Source organism: Prionailurus viverrinus, chromosome A3, assembly GCF_022837055.1.
Source record: "Prionailurus viverrinus isolate Anna chromosome A3, UM_Priviv_1.0, whole genome shotgun sequence".
Lineage (NCBI taxonomy): Eukaryota > Metazoa > Chordata > Mammalia > Carnivora > Felidae > Prionailurus > Prionailurus viverrinus.
Window position 1 is genome coordinate 23,882,710 of NC_062563.1, and position 25,747 is coordinate 23,908,456.

Genomic DNA, 25,747 nt, shown 5'->3' on the forward strand with positions numbered 1-25,747 from the left:
CAGTTGATACAGGTGACATTTAAGTGCTTTTCTTCTCTTCCTTTTAGTTCAGCACCTGTTTTGAGAGTACTGCATTCTGGGAACTATCCAAGGAACTGAGGATGAAAATCATAGACCTCTGCCTGAAGTTTATAGTCTAACAGGAGAGACAGAAAAGAGAACTCCTAATACAATACTTGAAATGCTGTGATAGAAGTCTGTACCAGGTGCTATAGGAGCAGAGTAGAGACATACTAAACCAGCTTGAGGATAAGCATCCATCAGGGAGTGATGCCTGAACTAAACGAGAGCATTAGAGAAGGGGAAAGAGAGCATATGCTACTAATGCCAGATAACCAAGAACTGTATGTGACTCTGGCTTGACTTGGGCACTTATGGTGAAATGGCAGGATTCAGGCCTTGTGTCTCATGGTTAGGATTAGAGGTTTATCCTGAGGCACAGGGGACCCTTTGAAATGTTTTTTTTTTTATTAAAAAAATTTTTTTTTTCAACGTTTATTTATTTTTGGGACAGAGAGAGACAGAGCTTGAACGGGGGAGGGGCAGAGAGAGAGGGAGACACAGAATCGGAAACAGGCTCCAGGCTCTGAGCCATCAGCCCAGAGCCTGACGCGGGGCTCGAACTCACGGACCGCGAGATCGTGACCTGACTGAAGTCGGACGCTTAACCGACTGTGCCACCCAGGCGCCCCAGACCCTTTGAAATGTTTTAAGCAAGGGAAGATTTATTTTTAAAGTTTTTTTTTTTTCAAATAATTTTCATTTTTGGATTTTATTTTTCAAATAATTTTCAAGTTGAAACCAACCCAATCTTCATTTTAAAGTTTCTCTCCTGCCTATAGTATAAACCGTTGGGGTACTTCTATAGGCTGAGACCCTGAGTCCTTCAAATGGGTTGAGGAGTTGCATCATGGGTAAACTACAAATGCACACTGAGGAGCTTTGAATAGTGTGCAACCTAACGTGAGCTGATAGCAGCTCAGTGTCTAGGCTGGTTTCCTGTGGTTGCCAGTTTGCGCCTGGCCCTGGAGACTGGGTTCTAGGACAAGGTTATGCACTCCCTGACCTTTTGGTACTTGTGCTGGATACAGACAGGTAGTCCTTGATGGCGATGTATACATATTACTTGGTGTCATCTATCATGCTGTAGATGGCATCTATGTCAAAGCTTCTGTTTTTAATGCAAAAGAGTTTGTTTTTAAAGGGTTTTTTTGATATTTACTCTTTTTTCATTTAAATTTTTAAAGTTAAAGAATAATTGATGTACAGTGTTGCACTTATTTAATTATATAATTTGATAACTGTTTAAAAAAATTTTTTTTTAATGTTTTATTTTATTTTTGAGAGAGAGAGAGAGAGACAGAGTGCAAGCAGGGGAGGGGCAGAGAGAGAGGGAGACACAGAATCCGAAGCAGGCTCCAGGCTCTGAACTGTCAGCACGGAGCCAAATGCAGGGCTCAAACTCAGATCATGACCTGAACCGAAGTCGGACGCTTAACCCCTGATAACTGTTAACATAGGTATACGCTTGAAAAGCTATTACCACAATAAAAATAATGAACATATCTGTCAGTCTCCAAAATTTCTTTGTACTCTTTTGCAGTCCTTTTCTCCTCTTCTCTCCTGCAACCACCACTGATGAGGGGAACACTTTAGTTTCTTTCTTTCTTTTTTTTATTAAAAAAATTTTAAAAATATTTATTTATTTTCGAGAGAGAGGAAGAGTGTGAGGGGGGAAGTGCAGAGAGACAGGGAGACACAGAATCTGAAACGGGCTCTAGGCTCTGAGCTTTCAGCACAGAGCCCAACACAGGGCTCAAACTCATGAACCATGAGATCATGACCTGAGGCAAAGTTGGACACTTAACCAACTGAGCCACCCAGTTGTCCCTAGTTTCTTTTATCATTTTTAAATTGAAATTTACAAATTTCATTTTGAAAGTGTAAAAAAAGTAAAAAAAAAAAAAAACCATATAAACACTTATATCCACTAGGAGATTTTTGCTTTAATATATCCCTGTAGCAGTTGTGGAAGGATCAGTCAGAGTGGGCTGAGTTTCGGGTCCCAAAGTCCAGCCAGAACTACTCACATAATCCTGGAAGAAGTAGAAGGCCTGTACTAAGAGGAGGCAGGGAAAGTGTGGTTATAGAGGAAGGGATGATTTCAACAAGTATTGAGGAAACAGAGTCTACAGGGTTTGGTGGAAGGTTAGATATTGAGGGTGAGGGAGAGGGGTGTCTAACAGTGAGTCCTAGGTCTGCCTTGGATGACTGAATTAATATAGCAGTGTCCTTCACTGAGAATATCCAGTTGGAGATGGTGGTGTTTTATTGTTTGTTTTTAAGTAGGCTTCACACCCAGCGTGGTGCTTGAAGTAACCACCCTGAGATCAAGACCTGAACTCAGATCAAGAGTTGGAGGCTTAACTGACTGAGCCATCCAGGTGCCCTAAGTGTTTTTTTTGTTTGTTTGTTTTGTTTTTTTAAGCAGCTGGTGAGTTGGTGTTCAGGAGAGACTAAGCAAGCAGAGATATAGGTTGTAGTTGAAATAAGATGTTGAGTTTTCCTGGGGAGTAATATGGATAGCTAACATTTATAGGGCACTTACCATGTGGTAAGCACTCTTGTATACTGTATATATATGTGAACTTAATCCTTACACTAGCCCTTTGACAAGGTAGGCACTATTATTTCCCCCATTTTAAGGTAAGAAATTTGAACCACAGAGAAGTAATATTCCTGAAACATTCTCATTAGTTTCCCCTTATTTTTTTACTCTTTTTTCCCTTCTCCAATAATGGGTTTAAGAAGGAAGAGGAAGCTAAAACATTGCTATTGCTAAGTAGCTCCAGCAGAGGAACTGGATATTTGAGTAATACAGTGGGACTTGTTTATGGTTTATGAGCTGTCCTGGGCATTGGTGGTCATTTTTGCTTTATTTTGACAGTATTAGAAACCGCAGAAAGCCACTCTTGTGCTAGCTATTTATTTATTTATTATTAAAAAAATTTTTTTTAAATGTTTATTCATTTTTGAGAGACAGACAGAGACGAAGTGTGAGTGGGGGAGAGGCAGAGAGAGAGGGAGACACAATCTGAAGCAGGCTCCAGGCTCTGAGCTGTCAGCACAGGGCCTGATGCGGGGCTTGAACTCACAAACCGTGAGATCATGACCTGAGCCGAAGCAGTCGGTCAACTGACTGAGCCACCCAAGTGCCCCCACTCTTGTGCTTTTTAAAAAAAATTGTAGTAAAATATAGATAATATAAAATGTACCATTTTAATAGTTTTTAACTATACAGTTCAGAATGGTATTAAATGTATTCACATTGTTATGCTGCCATCACACCGTCATTCACAGAACTCTTTTTATCTTGCAAAACTGAAATTCTGCCTATTAAATGATAAATCATTATGCCCCCCTCTACTTAGTCCCAAGCAGCTATCATTCTTTCTGTCTTTATGATTTTGACTACTGTAGGTACTCATATAAGTGGAATCATAGGGTATTTGTCCTTTTGTGACTGGTGTATTTCACTCAGCATAATGTCTTCAAGGTTCTTCCATGTTGTAGCATGTGTCAGAGTTTCCTTCCTTTTTAAGGCTGAATAATATTCCATTGTATGTATAAACCACATTTTGTTTACCCATTCTTTTGAGGATAGACACTTGGGTTGCTTCCATCTTTTGGCTATTATGAAATAGTGCTGCCACTATTTATATCTTTTCAAGTCCCTGTTTTTACTTCATTTGGGTATATATTCAGAAGTAGATCATATGGATCATATGGTAATTCCATATTTAATTTTTTGAGCATTTGCCATTTTATTTTCCACAGTGGTTGCACCAGTTTACATTCCCACCAGGAAAGCATAAGGGCTCCAGTTTCTGTACATCTTTGTTAGTGCTTATTATTTTCTTTCTTTCTTTTTTTTTCCTTCATAGTGGCCATCTTAATACGTGTGAGGTGATATCTCATTGTAGTTTTGATTTGCATTTCTCTAATGATTAATGATGTTGAGCATATTTTATATGCAAGTTGGCCATTTGTATATCTTTGGACAAATGTCTATTTGAGTCCTTTGCCCATTTTTTTTTTTTAATTTTTTTTTTTTCAACGTTTATTTATTTTTTTGGGACAGAGAGAGACAGAGCATGAACGGGGGAGGGGCAGAGAGAGAGGGAGACACAGAATCGGAAACAGGCTCCAGGCTCTGAGCCGTCAGCCCAGAGCCTGACGCGGGGCTCGAACCCACGGACCGCGAGATCGTGACCTGGCTGAAGTCGGACGCTTAACCGACTGCGCCACCCAGGCGCCCCTCTTTGCCCATTTTTTAATTGAGTTGTTTGTTGTTGAGGAATTTTTTTTTTATATTCTGGAATCAGTGCCTTATCACATCTATGATTTGCAAATACTCTGTCCCATTCCATGGGTTATCTTTTTACTTTGTTGATAGTAGTCTTTGATGCACAAAAGTTTTTAATTTTGATGAAGTCCAACTTAACTATTTTTTCTTTTGTTGTCTGGGCTTTGGTGTCATAGCCAAGAAATCATCGCCAAATCTGATGTCATGAAGCTTTTCCCTTATGTTTCCTTCTAGGAGTGTCATAGTTTTAGGTCTTATGTTTAGATCTTTGATCAATTTTGAATTAATTTTTGTATATGGTATAAGGTTTTATTGTATTTTTTATTATTTTCCTTGTGTTTGCTGTGGTGATAACAATTAACATCTTGATTTATAACAATCCAGTTTGAATTAATATCAACTTAATTTCAGTAATATATAAAAACTTTGGGGTTCCTGGGTGGCTCAGTTGGTTAAGTGTCTAACTTCAGCTCAGGTCATGATCTTGTGGTTCAAGCCCCACGTTGGGTCTGCACTGACAGCACAGATGGAGCCTGATTGGGATTATCTCTGCCCCTCCCTCCTTCCTCTTGCCTCCATGCTTGCGCTCGCGCACACACGCACACACACACATGTGCACGCACACACTCTTTCAAAAATAAATAAATAAACATTAAAAAAAAACAACCCTGTGATTCCATTTAGCTCCATTCCTTCCTGGCTCCCTTGTGCCATTAATGTCATTCAAATTATATATTTAAACATTGTGTGCCCATCAGCATAGATTTACAATTTTTGCTTTATGCTGTTGCCTTTTAAGTTAAAAATAAAAATAGAGGAATGCCTGGGTGGCTCAACTGGTTGAGCTCTGACTTCATCTCAGGTCGTGATCTCATGGCTTGTGGGTTCGGGCCCCACGGCGGGCTCTGTGCTGACAGCTCAGAGCCTGGAGCCTGCTTCGGATTCTGTGTCTCCCTCCCTCTCTGCCCCTCCTCCTCTCATACTCTGCCTCTCTCTCATAAATAAAACATTAAAACAAATTAAAAAAATAAAAATAATTAAAAACAAAAAATATACTTATGCTGTGTTTTTTTAATTTATCCAAGTAGTTGCTTTTATCTCTGCACTTTATTTCTTCATGTGGACTTGAGTTACTGTACTGTCAGAGGTCTCATTTCAGCCTGAAGTTCTCCTTTTAGTGTTTGCTGTAGAGCAGGTCTGCTGTTGGTTTTCTCAGTTTTTGTTTATCTAGAAAGTCCTAATTTTTCATCCCATTGCCTTCTGTCTTCCATGGTTTCTGAGGAGAAATCAGCTATTAATGTTATCAAAGATCTCTTGTACATGTTGAATAGCTTCTCTTGCTGCTTTCAAGATTCTGTGTTTTTGTTTTTCAACAGCTTGATTATGATGTCTTTTTTTTAACACTTTATTTATTTTATTATTATATATTATTTATTTAAAAATTTTTTTTAAGTTTATTTATTTTGAGAGCAAGAGAGGGAGAGGCAGGGAGGGGCAGAGAGAGAGTGGGAGAGACAGAATCTCAAGCAGGCTCTGTGCTGACAGCAGATGCAGGGCTTGAATTCATGAACTGTGAAATTATGACCTGAGCTGAAACCAAGAGTTGGACGTTTAACCAACTGAGCCACTGACGTGCCCGTTTCATCTTATTTTTGGAAGAGAGAGAGAGAGCGAGTGAGCACTTGTGTGTGTACCACATGAGCTGGGGAGGGGCAGAGAGAGGGAGACAGAGGATCTGAAGCAGTCTCTGTGCTGATAGCAGAGGGCCTGATGTGGGGCTTCAACTCACAAACCGAACTGTGAGATCATGACCTGAGCTGAAGTTGGATGCTTAACCGACTGAGCCACTGAGGCACCCAACATATATCTATTTATAGATTTCTCTGCATTTATGCTATTGGAGTTAGTTGAGTTTCTTGGATTTATAGATTGATGTTTTTCATCAAATTTGGGATATTTTCTGCCAGTATTTCTTCAAATATGTTTTGTTTCCCTTTATTTCCTCTTGTCCTTCTGAGACTCCCCTTATACATATGTTGGTACATTTGATGGTATCTCGTAGGTCTCTGAAGCTCTGTTAAAAATTTTTCATTCTTTTTTCTTTCTGTTCCTTAGTTTGGATATTCTTGGTTGATCTATTTTCACGGTCACTGATTTTCTCTTCTGCTCAGATCTGCGGTTTAACCCCTTTAGGGAAATGTTCATTTTATTTATTGTTCTTTTCAACACAAGAATTTATTTTTTTTTTAAATAATTTCTCTGTTGATATTCTCTATTTTGTGAGATAGCATTCTTATACTTTGCTGTAGTTCTTTAGAATGGTTTCCTTTAGATTATAAACATATTTAGGGGTGCCTGGGTGGCTCAGTAGGTTAAGTGTCTGACTCCTGATTTTGACTCTGGTCATGATCTCATGGTTCATGGGATTGTGCCCTGCGTTGAGCTGTGCATTGACAGCGTGGAGCCTGCTTGGGATTCTCTGTCCCTCTCCTGCTTGTGCTTCCACTCAAAATAAATAAACTTTAAATAGTTTCACAGTCTTTGTCTAGTTTATCTAACATGTGAGCTTCTTCAGGGACAGTTTTTGTAGATTTTTTTTCCCCCTTCTGTGTATGGACCATGCTTTTATGTTTCTTTACATGTTTCATACTTTTTTTTTGTTTTTGTTTTTTGTTTGAAAACTGGACATTTTAAATAATATGTGGCAACTCTGGAAGTCAGGTCTGTCCTTTCCCAGAGTTTGTTATTGTTTTTCTGTTTAGTGATATTTCTGAATTAACCCTGTAAAGTCTATATTCTTTGTTGTATGGTCTCAGCTCAGTTAGCTTAGTGGTCAGGTAATGATTGGAGACTTCTTAAATACCTGGAACCAGTAAGTCTTCTGTTTTTTGCTGAAGGGCTCTGTGCACATGTTGTGGTACACCATCAACAGTCTTACAATCATTTAACATCTCTGCCTTAAATTTCACTTCCTGCTTGTGCAGAGCCTCAAGGTTAACCAGAGGTCTCAGGTCTTTCCTGTTCTTGTGCACAGCCCTGTGCATATGCGTGGCCTTCAGATTCCCAGGAATATGTCATACCTTTTCAAAGCTCATTCTCTTGCTTTTCCTTTTAAGCTTCTTTTGTTAGCCTATTGTTTTCTCCATGTATTATCCATTGCCTCAGGCAGTTATGAAGTTAAACAGTTGTTTTCAATGAGTGCTCCTGCAGAAATGTTTTTTTTCAGTTTTTTCATGTTGAATGAGTTTTACACTGGATGGAGTCTTCTAAAGAGCTACTAAACAAATCAAATAATGCCATTTCTTTGCAAGTAAGGCTTTAAGGACCATCAACCCCGTTCCGAAGTCAACTTTTTTCCAGAGACCACTAGTTCTTTTTAGTGACTAGTACTATTTAGAAACCAAGTCTGGATGCTGGATGTGGTCATTGCTTCCAGGACCTATCAGGATAGGAATAGGAAGCACATGTATGTGTATACATTTACATAAACACATCTATTTCTGTATTTGTCTATACATATTATTAACCCATACCAATAACTCTAAATTCATACTAGTATCTTGGGGTTTATTGTACCTTTCTGCCTTTCTATAATAGAAATTTTAATGTACATAATAATTAATACATATATTTACTGATATGCCCAATCTTAATATATTAAATGATTTGCTCAAATCTTTCCCGGATGTAATCAATCTTTTTTTTTTATATACATTTTTTTTTCAACTTTTTTTTTTTTTTTTTAAATTTATTTTTGGGACAGAGAGAGACAGAGCATGAACGGGGGAGGGGCAGAGAGAGAGGGAGACACAGAATTGGAAACAGGCTCCAGGCTCTGAGCCATCAGCCCAGAGCCTGATGCGGGGCTCGAACTCTGGGACCGCGAGATCGTGACCTGGCTGAAGTCGGACGCTTAACCGGCTGCGCCACCCAGGCGCCCCTATATACATTTTTTTAATGTTTATTTTTGAGAGAGACAGAGACGGAATGCGAGTGGGTTGGGGCAGAGAGAGAGCGAGGCACAGAATCCAAAGCAGGCTCCAGGTTCCGAGCTGTCAGCACAGAGCCCGGCGCGGGGCTGGAACTCACGTGAGATCATGACCTGAGCCGAAGTTGGACGCTCAACTGACTGAGCCACCCAGGCACCCCGTAATCAATCTTTTAAAGCTCAGATTGGAACCCCCAACAAAGTGGGAGGAGGCAGAGGATTCAGTAATGATGGAAGGAATTGTTGAACATTCTCTGCTCCTCTGGTATGTCTAAGTATCCTTTTGTATAGCATGCCACTTCATAATTTGCAGGATAGTTTGCTACAATAGTGTTTATCCTCTGGATTATGGAATTAAATTAGTATCCATGGCATTCAGACTACAGGAACCAGTGAACATTTACAGAGTAGATTTGGTGACTATGGTTGATCTTCATTATTCAAGATTCTGTATTTTTGAATTCATTATACTTGCTAAGATTTATTTGTAATTCCCAAATCAATATTCATGGCACTTTGAATGGTCATTTATGGATATGTGCAGAGGAGTGAAAAATTGGAGCTGCAACATGCAAGTCCTTGCTGAGATCGATATGCTGACTTATTTCAGCTCTTATACTGTAAATAAGTATTGTTTTCACAGTCTATTTAATGCTAAAGTTTTTGTATTTTTGTGCCTTGTTGGTGATTTCCCTGTTTAATATGGCCCCTAAATGTAGTTATCTAGTGTTACTAAGTGCAAGAAGGCTGTGATATTCCTTATAGAGAAAACTTACGTGTTAGATAAGTTTTGTTCAGGAGTGAGTTACAGTGCTATTGTCCATGAGTTCAATGTTAATGAATTAATTGTATATTTATAAATAATAAGATGTCTTTAAAGAGAAACACACAAGGTTATGTATTGATTGGTTTATGAAAATGTTGTGACCAGAGGCTTGCAGGAACCCAACCCTGTATTTTCTCTAGGAGCAATGGTTCAGTATTTGCTAACTCAGTGTTTATAGTCACTTTATAAAGCAAAACTACGGAGAATAGGAGAATGGACTACCTGTAAAGCCTTTTCCAATTCATGAGTAAGCCAAGGAAAATACTATGTACAGTATCTTAAAAAACACATGCAGCAACAGGCTGGTCAATGGACTGATTAAAGCTGTAGTTGAAAAACTGGTCTGTCAGAATATTTTGAAATACAAATGTAAAATCACCTGCAGTTAACAATATGTACAGAAAGTAAAAACATGAAACCTGTCTTTAAGATTTTGGTTTTGAAGTGTTGGTGAGGTACAAAGACAATAAAACCTCTTCCCACTTAATAATGGTGTATATATTAGCCTAAGTTAAGGCAGTAATTCTAACCATTGGAAATGGCTGTAAATGTTTTCCTGAACTTGGAAGTTGAGGTTTGCTAATTGTTATAGGCCTGATATGTTAGTACCTTTAAGAGGGAGCTAAGTACTTCCACAGATTTTTAAAAATATCTTTCTTTCTTTCTTTCTTTCTCTCTCTCTCTTTCTTTCTTTTTTTCTTTCTTTCTTTCTTTCTTTCTTTCTTATTTAGAAATTTTTAAAATTTATTTTTGAGAGAGAGGTTGAAAGAGAGAGAGAGAGCAAGCAGGGGAGGGGCAGAGAGAGAGGGGGACAGAATCCGAAGCAGGCTCGGGGCTTTAAGCTGTCAGCACAGAGCCCGACACAGGGCCGAACCCACAAACTACGAGATCATGACCTGAGTGAGCCTAAGTCAGACACTTAACTGACTGAGCCACCCAGGCCCCCCCACAGATTTATATTTATAAATTAAGTACTGGGAGAAGTGGGAAGGAATATGGACCAAGTAGAGTCAGTAGAACCAGTACCTGGAGTCTGGGGAGACCTTTTTTTTTTTTTTAAAGATTATTGATTTATTTTGAGAGAGAGAAAGAGTGCAAGGTGGGAAGGGGCAGAGAGAGAGGGAGAAAGAGAATCCCAAGCAGACTCTGCACTGTCAGAACAGAGCCCAATGCCGGGCTTGAACTCACAAACTGAGATCATGACCTGAGCTGAAACCAAGAGTTGGTCGCTTAACGTTCTGAGCCACCCAGGTGCCCCTGAGGAGACTTTTTGAAGCTAATGAATTCATGGGTTGGGGAGGAGGGAAGAAGAGAGTCCCAGAGGAACTGACTAGAAGGGAATTAGCTTGTGTGGAGAGGAGTAGTAATTCCCAAACCAGAGAATCTGAGTCAGGTTTTGGAACTGCTGAATGGAGAATACAAGGCAGGGTATGTAAATATAAAGATGAGTCTAGAGGGGTCTAGTTGGTAAAGATCAGGTGTTGACGTTTGATTAAAGAGGCACTTGGAGGCACTGCAAGCTTTTGAGAAAGGGAATTCCAGGTTAAAAACAATATTTTAAGAAAATAGTTCTTTTTTCTATGCCAGTTTGCTGGTGAAAGAGAAGCTTATTTACATAATTCAGTAACAGTTGTTAATAACAGTAATGATGCTTTTGTGTGTATTTTAGTATTCTCAAGGTGCTTTTACGTATGATCCTTGGAACACTCCTGTGAGGTAGCTTTTATTATTCCCACTTTACATAAGGGAAAATGGAGGTCCAGAATGTTGAGTAGCTAGTTCAGGGTCACACAGCTATTCAATAAGAATCTTGGGATTCAAATACCCTTTCTGCTACATACCCTTTCTGCTCAGTTTCAATTAAGGGTTTGAACAAGAGTTGTTGTTGTAGGATTGGAGAAGGAAAGAACAGAGCTGATTGCTTCTTTCTTCTAATAAGAACTGATTTAATGTATTGGCATAAAACCAAGTAGAGCCAAAATTACAGAGAAAAATTTTGTTGACGTGGGGAAAAATATGATGAAATTCTTTAGAAGATCTTCCAAAAGTTTGCATTGTTCCTACTTGTAATTTCCTCTTACTTCCCCCTGCCTCCCTTGGCTTGAATCTGCAGAAGTTTCATCTTATCCCATATTTACATTTTTAGGAAAGGAACATCTAACAGTGAGTGATTCTGACAAATGATTCAGCATTAGTAAACAAAAAGCCAGTAATGGTCTCTTATTTGAACATTATCCCAACAGATCGAACCTCAGCTGAAATAAAATATTTTGAAACTTTACTTTTCATTTGAAACATAAGGTGTTGTGAGTAGCCTATTAAAAACAGTTACACAATTTTAAAACTGTGAGACACTTTAGAAGGCCTCTCTACGTTTAAAATTCCTGCACCTTTCTCCATGTACATTATCCCTATCACTTGTTGCCTACTCATGAGGAAATGGAGATTCAGATTCAACTTAATATTTATTGAGTTGGACATGTTACAAGGTACGTTTGTTGATTTTTCTTAAGTCCTGAGAAGTAGGGATTTTTTTTCCTTTATTTTATAGAAGAGACAACAAAGGCTTGCAGCTTTCAGTGGAGCCAAGAGTCAAATCAGTGTTTTCTGATTCCAAGTATGTGGCTCTTGCCACAATACTATACTGTGTTTTAGTTGTTTCAAGACTAGTTCATAGAGTGTTAGAAGATACTTTGGAGATATTCCTTTTACCCTTTCACCCCATAAATGAGCATGGATCCTGAAGTTGGGCTGTCTGGGTTCAGATCTTAACCCTGCCATTGTATTAACTATGTGGCCTTGGGAAATTCCTTATCCTATGTATACCTTAGTTTCTTTATCCATATAAGTGGGATAATGGCAATATTCCTAGGTCATTCGGTGATGATTGTGAGTTTTAAGTGAGTTTATATATGTAAAGTACCTAGGAAAGTACCTGTCACAGAACAAATGCTCATAAGTATTACTAATAATTGCTATAAGGAACCTGTGCATTGTAGAAGTTAAATTACTTGTAAAGATCATATTAGAATAGCTGAATTAAAACTGGAATCCAGATCTTTTACTCCTAGTATTGTAGTTTATGTTTGGCAAAGTGTTTTTAAATAATTTTATATTCAGCCCTCATTGTGGCCCTATAAGTTTTATATAGGTCAAATGAAAGAGACCCTTGGATCCCTCAGAGTTGGTTCCTAGAATAGACATCTCCAGTCCTGTGTACACGAATGCCATTTATACAGTGTGATGTATTTCAGGTTCATAAAATAGAGTAGGCTTCTCAGGTAGCAAGATAGCTCTTCCTTTCCCCAGCCCAGCCTTTCACTTTGGCCCAGAGACCTTTTTGAGGTTGGTTAATACCCTAGAGGATAACTGAACTTCAGTCATTAACTCTCTCTTTTGAGCCATTTAATCTCTCTCTTTTGTTTTGGAAATCAATTTGGCTTAGTGTTTTCCTATCCTAAAAATGTCAGCCCTAGTTTCTTCATCCTTTTGGGGATGACACTGCTTACTATAAAGGGATTCTATGAAGATCAGATAAATCAGTGTTTATGAAAAGGCATTGCAGAACTCTCAATTTAAATGATAATCTAATTGTAAAATGCCTGAAGTCTACTTATTTTGTTACTCTCCTGAGAGGGAGCCCATGTCCCCCTGCTTGAGTCAGCCTTTACTAGAGTTGTTTTAGTCCATGAATCAGGAATAGGTAGGGGTACATTTTATCCTTGGAGAGATGAGCCGGAGGAAGCTTGTTCCTGGCCCTGTTTTGGAAGTTCTCTTTTCATGTACCCTGTCCTGGCAGAATTTCTAAACTTCTACTCATGGAGTTGGATATAGATTCTTGACAGCCTTTTTTTCTTTCTCTAGAGAAACCGGATTTCCCAGTGGGTTCCAGTATGCAGCCTATTGGTACCTGTGTCCTCTACACAGGCACAGTGGGGCAGGGCTCTGTCTGGTACTTTCCAGGTAAGGTTTGTTGTTCCTTTGCTTGGTATGAAAACCTTAGTGTTTATTTTCAAATGTCATATATTTATAGATTAGCCAAACAAATTGTGTGATGGAAAAACCTCATGAGACCACTTCTGGGTCTCTGTGGTGCCAGCTCAGGACTGATTCCTACAGTATGGTGTCTAGGGCGTTGCTTCTAAATACCCCAGCAGTGGAACTTAGCCTAGGATACCATGCTACAGTCTGATGATTTTTACTGTTGGGAATGTTTCCAGATATTCATCTCAGAGTTAACTGCAGGTTTCTTTTTGTAGCCACATTGTGCCACTTTTATTTGGGGTAAGAAATGTTTCTTCCTTTCTTTTTTTTTCCTTTTTATGAACACAGAATCCAAGGAACAATTATTTGAGGCCTTTGTTTATCATTGACCACATGATTCATTACTTTGGACCCTCTTTGAGAGTTTTTTCTCCTGATTTTTGTTAATTATACAAATAATTTAGTAATAAAGGAAATAAAAGTCACCCATGACCTCAAACGTGAAAACATCTGCTGGTTTTTTTCCAGTCCTTATGTAGGACTCCAGTGTGTGCATACTAATTTTTTCCGTAGATACCTTAACAAATATCCACAGAATTTTATTTTCTGGTGCCTTTTCACTTATTGGAGCAGACATTATTCATGTTAGCTATCTAACATGCATAATTGTTTTTGCATAATTGCATATGCATTTTGCATAATTGCATAATTATATTTTTTGATGGCTACGTTATTCTATTTACTTAGACTTTGATACTAAAATTATTTGCAAAAAAATTTTTTTTTGTGGCAGGCTTTAGTGTAGTTACTATTTCTTGATAGTTTAATAAATTTTTACTTTATTAAAGATGAATTCCTAGGAAGGTATACCCTGGGTCAATGAGTATGGGCAGTTTCTCTCTCCAAAAGGTGGTTTTAGTTTATATTGCCATCAGCAATGTATATATAACTAGTTTTTCGTTAACTTCCTCTAAATTGGGTGTTTTAAAAAAAATTTTAACAGGATAGAAAATGTTATCTTGTTTTGCTTTGTATTTCTTTATCTGTCAAGGTTAAACATTTTTCTGTTTACCAGTTGTATTCCAGTTTGTAAAATCGTATATGCTTATATCTTTTCTCCATTTATCTATGGGAATTTATTCATATAAACTCTTACCAATTTATATGAATTCCTTCTGTAGCCATTAACTTCTTTTTCATATGTGATGTGATTAAAATTATTTTTGATATATAATTTATTCATATAAATATATTACAACTATTTAAAATATAGTGTAATTCCCCCTAATTAGTGTGTAAACCTTGCCCTTCTGAGGACATGTATTGTTTGTGCCTGTATTTCCTAAGCTCACTAACCCTGGCACGGAGTAGGCACTGAATGTATGTTAAATGAATGAAGAATATGCCTATACAGAAGAGGCATCTACTTTGTGTAGGCATGCAGGTATTTCTTTTCAGAGTGGGCGACATTCTGTTACTTTTTGTGCATGGAAAAATTTTTTTTTTTTTTTTAATTTTTTTTTTTCAACGTTTATTTATTTTTTTTGGGACAGAGAGAGACAGAGCATGAACGGGGGAGGGGCAGAGAGAGAGGGAGACACAGAATCGGAAACAGGCTCCAGGCTCTGAGCTGTCAGCACAGAGCCCGACGCGGGGCTCGAACTCCCAGACGGCTAGATCGTGACCTGGCTGAAGTCGGACGCTTAACCGACTACGCCACCCAGGCGCCCCTGTGCATGGAAAATTTTAATAGAATTATCATAGAGTTCTAAGTCATTTGTTTTTGTGTGTATATAGTTGGTGGAGGGGGGAACTCATTGTGTGAATCTCTGACTTGTGCCTCATTCTTTGAATCAATAAACATTTATTGACTACCTAATATGTATCAGGTACTATATTAGGTTCTGAGACATCATTATAGCAAAACATCCATGTAAATAACTTAGAGTGCTTTATCTCATGCTGACAGGATATAATTTTAGCCAGGGTAAATAAACTAGACATGTGCTTTATTGGCACATCTTCCCACTTCGAGGACCCCTGGTTGGAAAACTCTGATTTTCGTCAGGTACATGTCTGACTAAGAGGCGTATTTAGTTCAGAATTAAGAAGAGCTTTATGTTAATTAGAATTGTGGTGTCATGGAATGGGTGGGCTAAATTTTTACATAGTAAATTTCCTGTTACTGGAAATATTCAGGCAATAGTTGGAAGAGTGTATACTAAGGGCATGACATAAAAGAAACCTTCATTTGTTGAGTAATAGTATCACATGATCTCTAAGATAATGTCCTATGCTATAATCCTGTTAACCATTTTCAAAAAGCGAGGGACGTTGTATTCTCATCTCTGTGTTTTTTTTTTAAGTATTTATTTATTTATTTATTTATTTAGAGAGGGAGGGGCAGAGAGAGAGAATCTTAAGCAGGCTCTCCCTGCTGGAGTCAGTGTGGAGTCCAACGCAGGTCTTGACCCCACAAACCGTGAGATTATGACCTGAGCTGAAATCAAGAGTCCAACACTTAACCAGCTGAGCCACCAGGCACCCCATCATGTCTGTCTTTCCTACGTAAACTTAACATTGTGTCATATTTTGGGGTGCCTGAGTGGCTCGGTTGATTAAGCGTCTGACTTTGGCTTAGGTCGTGATCTTGGAGTTCACGAGTTTGGGTCCCAAATTGGGCTTGCTGCTGTCAGCACAGAGCCCACTTTGGATCCTTTCTCCCCCCGCCTCTCTCTCTGTTCCTCCCTCGCTGTTTCTCTCTCTCTCTCTCAAAATAAATAAATAAACTTACAAAAACATTTTAAAGTTCTGTCATATTTTGGTGAGTGTACTTAAATTTTTTTTTATTTTGAAATAATTTACACCTACAGAAAAGTTGTAAAAACAGTAGGGTTCCCAAATACCCTTTGTCTAGCTTTCTCTAATGTTAAGTGTCTTATATAATTATAGTGTAGTTATTGAAACCAGGAAATTAACATTGATATAATGCTATTAACTAATCTATGCAACTCAGTCCAATTTTACCAGTCTTTTCTACTAATGTCCTTTTTTTGGTTCTTCAATTGGGTTTCTTATAATTAGGTCATGCATTTTTGGCAAAAGTGATATTCCCTTCTTAGTGTAAAATATCCGGGGATATATAATGCCAGTGTGTCCTATTACTGGTGACATTGACTTTAATCACTTGATTATTAAATTGGTGCCTTTCAGGTTTCCCTACTATGAAGTTACTATTTTCCCTTTTGTAATTAGTAAGTACCATGTGAGCAGATACTTAGAGACTATGCAGATATCTTGTTTCTCATCATACTTTTGCTCACTACTTTTAGCATCCATCAATAGTTATTTTTTTGTTGTTGTTAAGATACATAACATTAATTAATTATTTTGAAAGTTGTAGTTTAAAAAAACCCACATAACATTAAATTTACTATGTTAACCATTTGAAGTATATAGTTTAGTAGTGTGAAGTATATTCACATTGTCATACAATAGATCTCTTGAATTTTTTCATCTTGCTGAACTGAAATTCTACACCTGTTACACACTAATTCCACCCCACCCTACCCTTGGCAACCACATTCTACTTTCTGTTTCTATGATTTTGACTATTTTAGATATTACATATGGGTGGAATCATATATTATTTGTCCTTTTGTGACTTATGTTGCTTAGCATATTGTCCTTAAGGTTCATCCATGTTGTAGTATGTGACAGGATTTCCTTCCTTTTTAAGGCTACATAATATTTCATTATATGTATATACCACATTTGCTTTGTCCATTTTGATGGATATTTGGGTTGCTTCCACATCTTGGCTATTGTGCATAATGCTGTATTAATATAGTGTGCAAGTATCTCTTCAAGAGCCTGCTTTGAATTCTTTTGGATATATACCCAGAAGTGAGATTGCTGCATCATGTGGTGCATGATTCTGTTGATGGTTCTTGACTGCAGTAATCATTACTCTGGTGTTTGTATAATGATCATTTTCTATTTCCATCATTACTACTATATTTATTGCTTGGAATTGTACTGTAAGGAAGAGGTGTCACTTCTCCATTTATTTATTCAACTATTTATATGAGTATGAGCTCATAGATATTTATTTCCTTCTATGAGTTATAATTTATTATGCCTATTATTTATTTTGTTGATCAGATTGTCCCAGATTTGGCTGTTAGGAACTCCTTCAAGTTCTTTTTCTACATTCTTTCATTATTTTTGAACATTCTTTATTTCCTAGCAACACAAGACGTTTCAGGTTTATCTTGTATTTTCTTTGCTTTAGTCCTAGATTCAACAGTTTCTCCTAAGGAGCCCTGATTCCTTTAATTGGAGAATGATATTTGGAATGTTTAGAAATCCACATCTTTGTGCTAGGTGTGCATGAGCATATGTTATTGACCCCTATTTAGGTTTTTGAAAGCAGCTTGATGTAGGGGAAAAAAGATAGCCCTGAATATATGTTTAATTCCTTAATGAACTTTACTTCTTTGGGCTTAAGTGTCCTCATTTCCAAAATAGGAAAAAATACTACCAACCTTGCAAAATTGTTGTGAGATGATGCAAGTAAAACATCAAGCATATACGTCCTGGGCATATAGGAGAGCTTCAGTAAATTGTAACTGCTGTTTTGTTGCTATTTGTATGTTCATTGCTACTTAGGTAAATTTCATCCTTACTGTATATACTGAAACAAACAAACAAAAATATTGTCCTAAAACTACCTTAAGCAAGTTGCAAACTCTCCCTAGTTCTTAGTTTCCTCATCTGTGAAATGAAGTTTGGACTTAGATCTCAGATTTCTTCCAGCTCAAGTGTTGTTATTCTGAGTTACTACTTAGTTCTTCAGTTGCTTTTTCTCCAAGCTAAACATTTTAGCCTTTCATTTTAATTCCTTTTAACCTTTCCACTAGGACCTTTTATTCATCTCTTTGATCACTCCTGTGGTTATTTTCTGGACTTCTCCAGATTGTCCTTCTATTTAAAAAAAAAAGAAAAAAGAAAAAAATCTACCTAAGTTTTATTGAGTGCCGACTCTATGCCCAGAATGATATTGAGCAATGGGACAGAAAATAAAAGAGGTGTAAGGTAGACTGTGCCTTGGTAGAGCTTTTTAAAAGAACAGATACATACACCCACAATATTCAATAATTGCTTGAGTCCTTCCCTCCTTTCTTTCCTTTTTTCTTTTTTTCCCCTTCCTCTTCCCTTCCCTTCTCCCTTCCTCTTCCTTTCCTCCTTTCCCCTTCCCTTCCTACTTTCCCCTTTCCCCTTTCCTACCCTTCCCTTCCCCCTTTCCTACCCTTCCCTTCCCCCTTTCCTACCCTTCCCTTCCCCCTTTCCTACCCTTCCCTTCTCCCTTTCTCTCCCCTTTCCCTTTCCCTTTCTCTCCCCTTTCCCTTTCCCTTCTCTCTTTCCTTTCTCCTTCTCTCCCCTTCCCCTCCCTCCTCTACCGTATCCCCTTCCTCCTTCCCTTCTCTTCCTCTTTCCCTTCTTTTCCCCGTTCCCTTCCCTTCTCCTTGCCCTCCTTCTCCTCCTCCCCTTCCCCTTCCCCTCTCCCTTCCTCTTTCAGATCAGGGAGGTCTCTACTTTTAGAATTTTTTGAAAACAAAAAATAAAAGTGAAATCTTATATTCATTTTAATGAGGGGTTGTCTGCAAAAGAGTATCATTGGAGTTGTCTGGAGCAGGTCTTTGCATTTATGTTATGCATTGTAGTTTGCTTATCTTTTTCACATTGTTTTATTTGGTTCTCAAAACAAATTTATGATAGGCAGAGCTGGGGCTTCTGACTCAGTGTTTTCTCTTCTACCATACTGTACTTTCTCAACTTTGTCTTCTCACTCACCTTCTCTATCCTGCCCACTTCTTTTTTTTTCTTAATTACTTTTTGATGTTTATTTATTTTAGAGAGAGAGAGAGAGAGAGAGAGTGAGTGAGTGAGCGTGCATGGAGGAGGGGCAGAGGAAGAGGGAGACACAAAATCTGAAGCAGGCTCCAGGCTCTGAGCTGTCAGCACAGAGCCCGATGCGGGGCTCAAACCCACAAACCATGAGATCATGACCTGAGTCGAAGTCGGACACCCAACCTACTGAGCCACCCAGGTGCCCTCATATCCTGCCCACTTCTTAAGGCTTCTTTGTGAAGTCTTTTTGGATGACTCTAGGTAATTCTTTTCTCCCTCCAAATTTCTGTTGTTTACACTGTTCATTACATACCTTTAAGCATTTTTGTACATTTTATTGAAGTATAATAAAAATACAGAAAAAGGCATAAATCATAAGTGTACAGCTGAATTAATCATTACAAAGTGAGCTAACCAGCACCCAGATCAAGAAATAGAACCCAAGAAGCTCCTTGATCCCCCCAGTCACCACCCATAACCAAGTTTAACCAGTCTTCACTTTGAATATCATAAAATAATTTTATCTTTTAAACATACAGTATATACTCTCTTGTGTTTGTCTGCTTTCATTCAACTTTGTTTTAGAAATTCATCAATATTGTTCTGTGTAGTTATAGTTTATTCATTCTCATTATTGTGTAGTATACTATTATAAAAATATACCATGATTCATTTATCCATTTATCCATTGATGGGTACTTGGATTATTTCCAGTTTGGGCTATTATTAATAGTGCTGCTCTGAACATTCTTGTATATGTTTTTTTTTTGTAAACACATTTCTGTTGGGCTGTATACTTAGAAGTTGAATTGCTGAGTTTTATAGACTGTGTATACATTCAGCTTCTTTGGATACAGCCAAATAATTTTTCAGAGTGATTGTACCATTTTACACTTCCACCAGAAGTGTATGAGGGTTCTGGTTGCTCTGCAGCTTTGCTAACACTTCTGTGTGTGTGTGTGTGTGTGTGTGTGTGTGTGTGTGTGTGTGTATGATCTTTAACCATTTTAAAATATGATACTTGGTTCTGTTTCTTGTATAGTGAGTCTTCTTTCTTTTCTCCACAAGACTATGAATTCTTCGAGGATAGGGATTGTCTGTATTCTAAAACTGGACATAAAGACTGGCATATTGTGTGCATTTAATAAAGGTTGGGTGAGTGCAGCATGTATGCATGGCATGTATGTAGATAAGGACAAGAAGGAAATAAGAAATAACCATGTAAGTGGTTGAGTTTGTTCATTCAACACATGCTTGAGTGTTTCTCATATCTAACATGCTATACTTGATTCTGGTAATATACCTAGTTTCTACCAAAACTGTTTTTAGATGAAATGGTCAGAGAAGGCCTCTTTGAAAAAGTGACATTTGAATATTTCAGAGTAGTTTTTTCTTTTACAAAAGTTATTTATTGGTACATTTTCAATTTAAATAAAGGAAAAAATTGATGTCTTTAAAGGTCAAGGGAGTCTTTTTTGAGGGGCAAGTAAGTAAATGTGTGTGTGTTTATATATATGTGTAGGTATGGGGAAACTAGGTGGTGTCCTTGGTGTTAGGTACTTGGGTACTTCAGTAGTTCAAATAGTGTTAAATGTTAGCTCATGAATAATGGTCAGACAGAAATACAGCAGTTGGTGAGACAGTCACATAGGGAATCCATTGGTTACTCCTGGAGCTATATAATCTATATATAGGATCATGTAATCTAGTAGAAGAGAACTTGCTAGTTGCAATTGTTGTCAATTGTGTTCTTTGGACCTGTTTTAAGTGCTTTGTGTTCTAGGTGGACCATTACGTTGATGTATGTGATGTAATGGGAGGTAGTCTGTATTTAGTCTGTTTTACAAAGCCTACTTAGTACCTATGAGTTAAAGCATAAGTATTCCTGGGACTGAACAGAAGAATCCTAACTAGTTTTTTAATATCTTTATTTGGAGGGGCGCCTGGGTGGCGCAGTCGGTTAAGCGTCCGACTTCAGCCAGGTCATGATCTCGCGGTCCGTGAGTTCGAGCCCCGCGTCAGGCTCTGGGCTGATGGCTCAGAGCCTGGAGCCTGTTTCCGATTCTGTGTCTCCCTCTCTCTCTGCCCCTCCCCCATTCATGCTCTGTCTCTCTCTGTCTCAAAAATAAATAAAAAACGTTGAAAAAAAATAAAAAAAAATATTTATTTGGAAAGAAAAGTAAATGGTAATTCTTGATTAGAAATTCCATCTTTCCCTCATTAGCATTAAAGAAAAAAATCATTTTCATTTCATGTGTCTCCTCTCTTCTTGGAATAAACCAGAATTAAAGAGGTGACCCTCCTTCTGCTTCCTCTCACCCCTTTTTTGGTAAAGGTAATATAATAGTATTGAGATTTTGGAAACTATATTCCTGAATTCATCCATAATTCTAATTTAACAACATAACTCTTTCATTTCTGTATGTTTCTTTCTAGAGATGCCCATATACGTTCTTGTTTTTACCTATAATTTTATACATATAAGTGTTTCCATGTTGTCAGAAATAATGAGCTTTAATGTAAACTATGGACTTTGGGTGATAATGATGTGTCAGGGTAGGTTCATCTGTTGTAACAAATGCACCACTGCTGGGAGATGGTGATAGTGGGAGATAAGTGTACAGAGAAGGGGTTTATGGGAGCTCTCTGTATTTCCTCCTCAATTTTTCTGTGAAGCTAAAGCTGTTTGAAAAAATAAAGTCTATTAAAAAATCTCAGTGACTACCTGATTTTTCCATTGAATAATTTTACTGTAATTTAATTAACCATCTTATTGGAAATCTTATTGGACTTTTTCCCCCCCGAGTTTTCACTCTTGTGAAAAATGCTACAGTGAGGCTCTCTTACTTGAAAATTTTTTCCCTTAGGAATTTATTTTCAAAGCTACGTTTATTAGTCTTGATTTTTAAAAATTTTTTTTAATGTTTATTTTATTTATTTTTGAGAGACAGAGAGAGACAGCATGAGCAGGAGAGGGCAGAGAGAGAGAGAGGGAGACCCAGAATATGAAGCAGGCTCCAGGCTCTGAGCTGTCAGCACAGAGCCTGACTCAGGGCTTGAACTCACAAGCCATGAGATCGTGACCTGAGCCGAAGTCAGCCGCTCAACCGACTGAGCCACCCAGACGCCCCTATTAGTCTTGATTTTAATACCAACCTAATAGTGTTATGGTGATAATTAAATAAGGTAATACATGTAAGGCGCTTAGCATAGTACCTGGCACATGATAGTTGAAAATAATGGTTATTTTATTGCCAAAGTGCATTCAAATGCAATGTGAACATAAAAGGGAGGCAATTCTGATCTGAACAACAGTAATTTTGGTGATGATGGTGATGATGGAAGTTTCCACTATTTATTATTTTGTGAAAGGTACTTTACATGTGTTATCTTCTTTAATCCTCCCTACAACTGAGGTTCACTAAGTTGCTTATGGCCACCCAGCTTGTAAGTGGCAGAAGCAGGTTTTAAACTTAAAATAGACTGTTAAGAGTCTTTTCCCCCCATATTCCACACTGCTACTAATGTTTAGATAGGTATTTATTGCAATTCTGGTTCCTAGAATTGACTCAGATTTATTTAGTTCCAGGTTTCCAGGACAGAATCCTTTCATTTATTCATGTATCTAGGAGATGTTTATTGAGTATCTACCATGTATCAGATACCATTTTAGTGCCCATCTTGGATTCGTTTGGTGATCACATGACCAGGAGCTAGGTTAAACAAGGTTGGAAAGATACTATGGTCTTTGCTTTGAAGTAGCTCTACTCAGATTAACTAAGTGAATGCTCTCTGTTGCTTACATCTGTTTTTTTTTTAATCCCTAGTGGCCTCAGATAAGCCAGTCCCTAGCATGTGGTGTATCAGAACAGATTCCTGGGATAGATGTACAGTGGAATAGGAAGTATCATACCACAAATAAGGTGAGAATTATTAGTGCTTTCTACATTTATAGATTGTTTTCACACAGGTGTTCTTGTCTGAATCTCAGTAAAATTATTAGCTGGATGAGGAAAGGAACTTTATTGAATGCAGAAAGTGAGGCTCAAGGAAGTGAACTGACTTCCCCAAGGTCACAAGGATAAGTGACAGACCAACTGAATATTTGATTGAACTTAAGACTTCTGATCCAGTGTCCTGTATTTCTTCCACTGTAGTGTCTTGCTTGGAAAACACTATTATTTTTTTAATTTTTAAAAAATGTTTACTTATTTTTGAGAGAGAGAGAGAGAGAGAGAGAGAGACGCAAAGAGAGAGGGAGACACAGAATACAAAGCAGGCTCCAGGCTCTGAGCTGTCAGCCCAGAGCCCACGGTGGGGCTTAAACTCAAAAAACCATGACATCATGACCTGAGCTGAAGTCAGATGCTTAACTGACTGAGCCTCTCAGGTGCCCCTGGAAAACACTTTAGAGAAGAAAGTTGTTGTGGATTTTTTATGCTAAAAATAAAATAATATTTAACTTTTGCGGAATTTCTTTCTTATTTTTTTTTTAGAATTTTAATTTGTTTATTTTTAGAGAGAGCAGATGTTCACAAGCAGAGAAGAAGGTAGAGGGGGAGGGAGGGAGAGAGAGAGAGAAAGAGAGAGAGAAAGAAAGAAAGAAAGAAAGAAAGAAAGAAAGAAAGAAAGAAAATCTCAAGCAGACTTCATGTTCAGTGTGGAGCCCGACATGGGGCTCAATCCTGTGACCCTGGGATTATGACCTGAGCCGAAATCAAGAGTCAGATGCTCAACTAATTGAGCGAGCCACCCAGGTGCCCTCTGGAGAATTTCTTATTGATTATATAGCCTGCCTTCATTTGGAGAGGCTTAGCATTAGAATAAGTTTTTCTTGGAGTTTATTTGCAAACTATAAGACTCATATCTTCGGGGCGCCTGGGTGGCGCAGTCGGTTAAACGTCCGACTTCAGCCAGGTCACGATCTCGCGGTCCGTGAGTTCGAGTCCCGCGTCGGGCTCTGTGCTGACAGCTCAGAGTCTGGAGCCTGTTTCGGATTCTGTGTCTCCCTCTCTCTGACCCTCCCCCGTTCATCTCTGTCTCTCTCTGTCTCAAAAATAAATAAAACGTTAAAAAAAAAATTAAAAAAAAAAAAAGACTCATATCTTCTATAGTTATTAATAAAATTTGTTATGCTAAAAAAATATGAGTTTAGAAACATTTATTCAGTGCTTGCTTTGGGTGACTATGATTTTGAATGACTTTTGACTGCTTTCAGACAGTAGTTCTCTTTCCTTTTCCTGTTATGTCAAAAACATACAACATTCTTCTCAGAATTCTTTGGGAGATGAGGGTCGAGATATCCTTTTAAAAGTATTCTTTTCCATAGAATTTTTATTCTGATAGCCCAAATCTATCATTTTCTAGACATGGGTTCATAGGCATATGGTCAGTGAGATGGCTCTGAAATTTCGAGGACACATATCAGATAGAATTCCAGATGTGTTTGCATTGAGTGATAAGATGCCCAGAAAAATGAGAATTAAAAATTCTAGGTGGAAAAAAAAAATCTAAGCAATAAAAATGCGCTTAGGCCTAATGAGAAACAAAAGCATTCTTTTTAAAAAATTATTTTGCAACTAATTTTGTCCCCTTCTTTTTGATTAAATAGCTTTTTACTACCAAGGATTCCCCACAGCCTGTTGAGGAGAAAGTTGGTACCTTCACAAAAATAATAGAAGCCATGGGATTTACAGGACCTTTGAAATACAGTAAATGGGTAAAGTCTTTTTAAGTTCTTCTCATTTTCTTTTTGGGCTTTGTGCTTTCTGCTCCTCATAGAAGATTTTTTAAAGCTTCTGTTTTGCTTTTGTGAAATTCATATATTATTTTGAGAACTTGAAAATGTGTTGTCTCCCTCCACCTTCCCATTCTAAATCTATGTAACATGTGGGGCTGAACTACTCCCTCATTCCTTTAGCCTGATTCCTTAGAAGTATCTCAGTGCAAGCTAAGACTGGGCTTTCCAGGATCTTGTTACATGATATGCCATACAAATGAGTTCTAAGGAAGTAGATGGGCCAAATGTTCTGAAGGGCAGCATTCTTAAGAAAATATTACTCTCTGATGAATCCATATTCATAAATCATTTTTTCACTAGGTCATTGTAGTGATTTTTGTTAAAATTTTATTAATAAGCATGTTTTAAATTAACTAGTCAATTCTGCAATTTATCGTTATTCTTATTATGGAGGGTTATTTGCTAGCTGTATCATTCCTAGTCAAGCCTTGGCCTAGCACGTTATCTGTTTTATAGTAATTGCTATATATGAATGAATATCTTCTCTGCATCAGGTGCATATTGCCCGTGGGTTTTTATACATGCCTCTAACTAACTAAAATAATAAAACATTAATCATTGAGTTTTTCTCAGCCCAGTTATCTCCTGATGCTGGCATTTCTCTCTATTTTTATAGCAGAATGCCTTTTAATGCTTTTCAAGGGTTGTTAGAATGTTGGATAAGCCTAATCAGTCATAAGTTCTGTATTAATCAAAAGCAAATCAATGCAAAGCAGTAAGGAGGGCTTTCCTAGAAAACATAGCTTTGCCCTAAATGATCAAATAATGACAGTTATACCATTTTAACAGGGTGAATTCAAATTAGAATTTGAATTTTATTACAGACTTTACTTGTAGTTTCTTCTTGGAATGTCTGGCTCTCTTCCTAAT

The 25,747-nt window shown here is 37.7% G+C and overlaps 1 protein-coding gene across 3 annotated transcripts in view; it reads left to right on the top strand.

Annotated features, from left to right (window-relative positions):
* The window catches only part of LOC125162244 (ubiquinol-cytochrome-c reductase complex assembly factor 1), a 102,748-nt gene that overhangs the window by 1,900 nt on the left and 75,101 nt on the right, over positions 1–25,747 (top strand). Inside the window, exons 2-4 of one of the 3 annotated variants that reach the window (XM_047853057.1) lie at positions 13,045–13,143; positions 22,905–23,000; positions 24,689–24,796. In XM_047853057.1, coding sequence (XP_047709013.1) covers positions 13,045–13,143; positions 22,905–23,000; positions 24,689–24,796 — 303 coding nt within the window. The remainder of the gene's footprint in view (positions 1–13,044; positions 13,144–22,904; positions 23,001–24,688; positions 24,797–25,747) is intronic. The other 2 variants (XM_047853058.1, XM_047853059.1) reach the window with 2 other exon arrangements.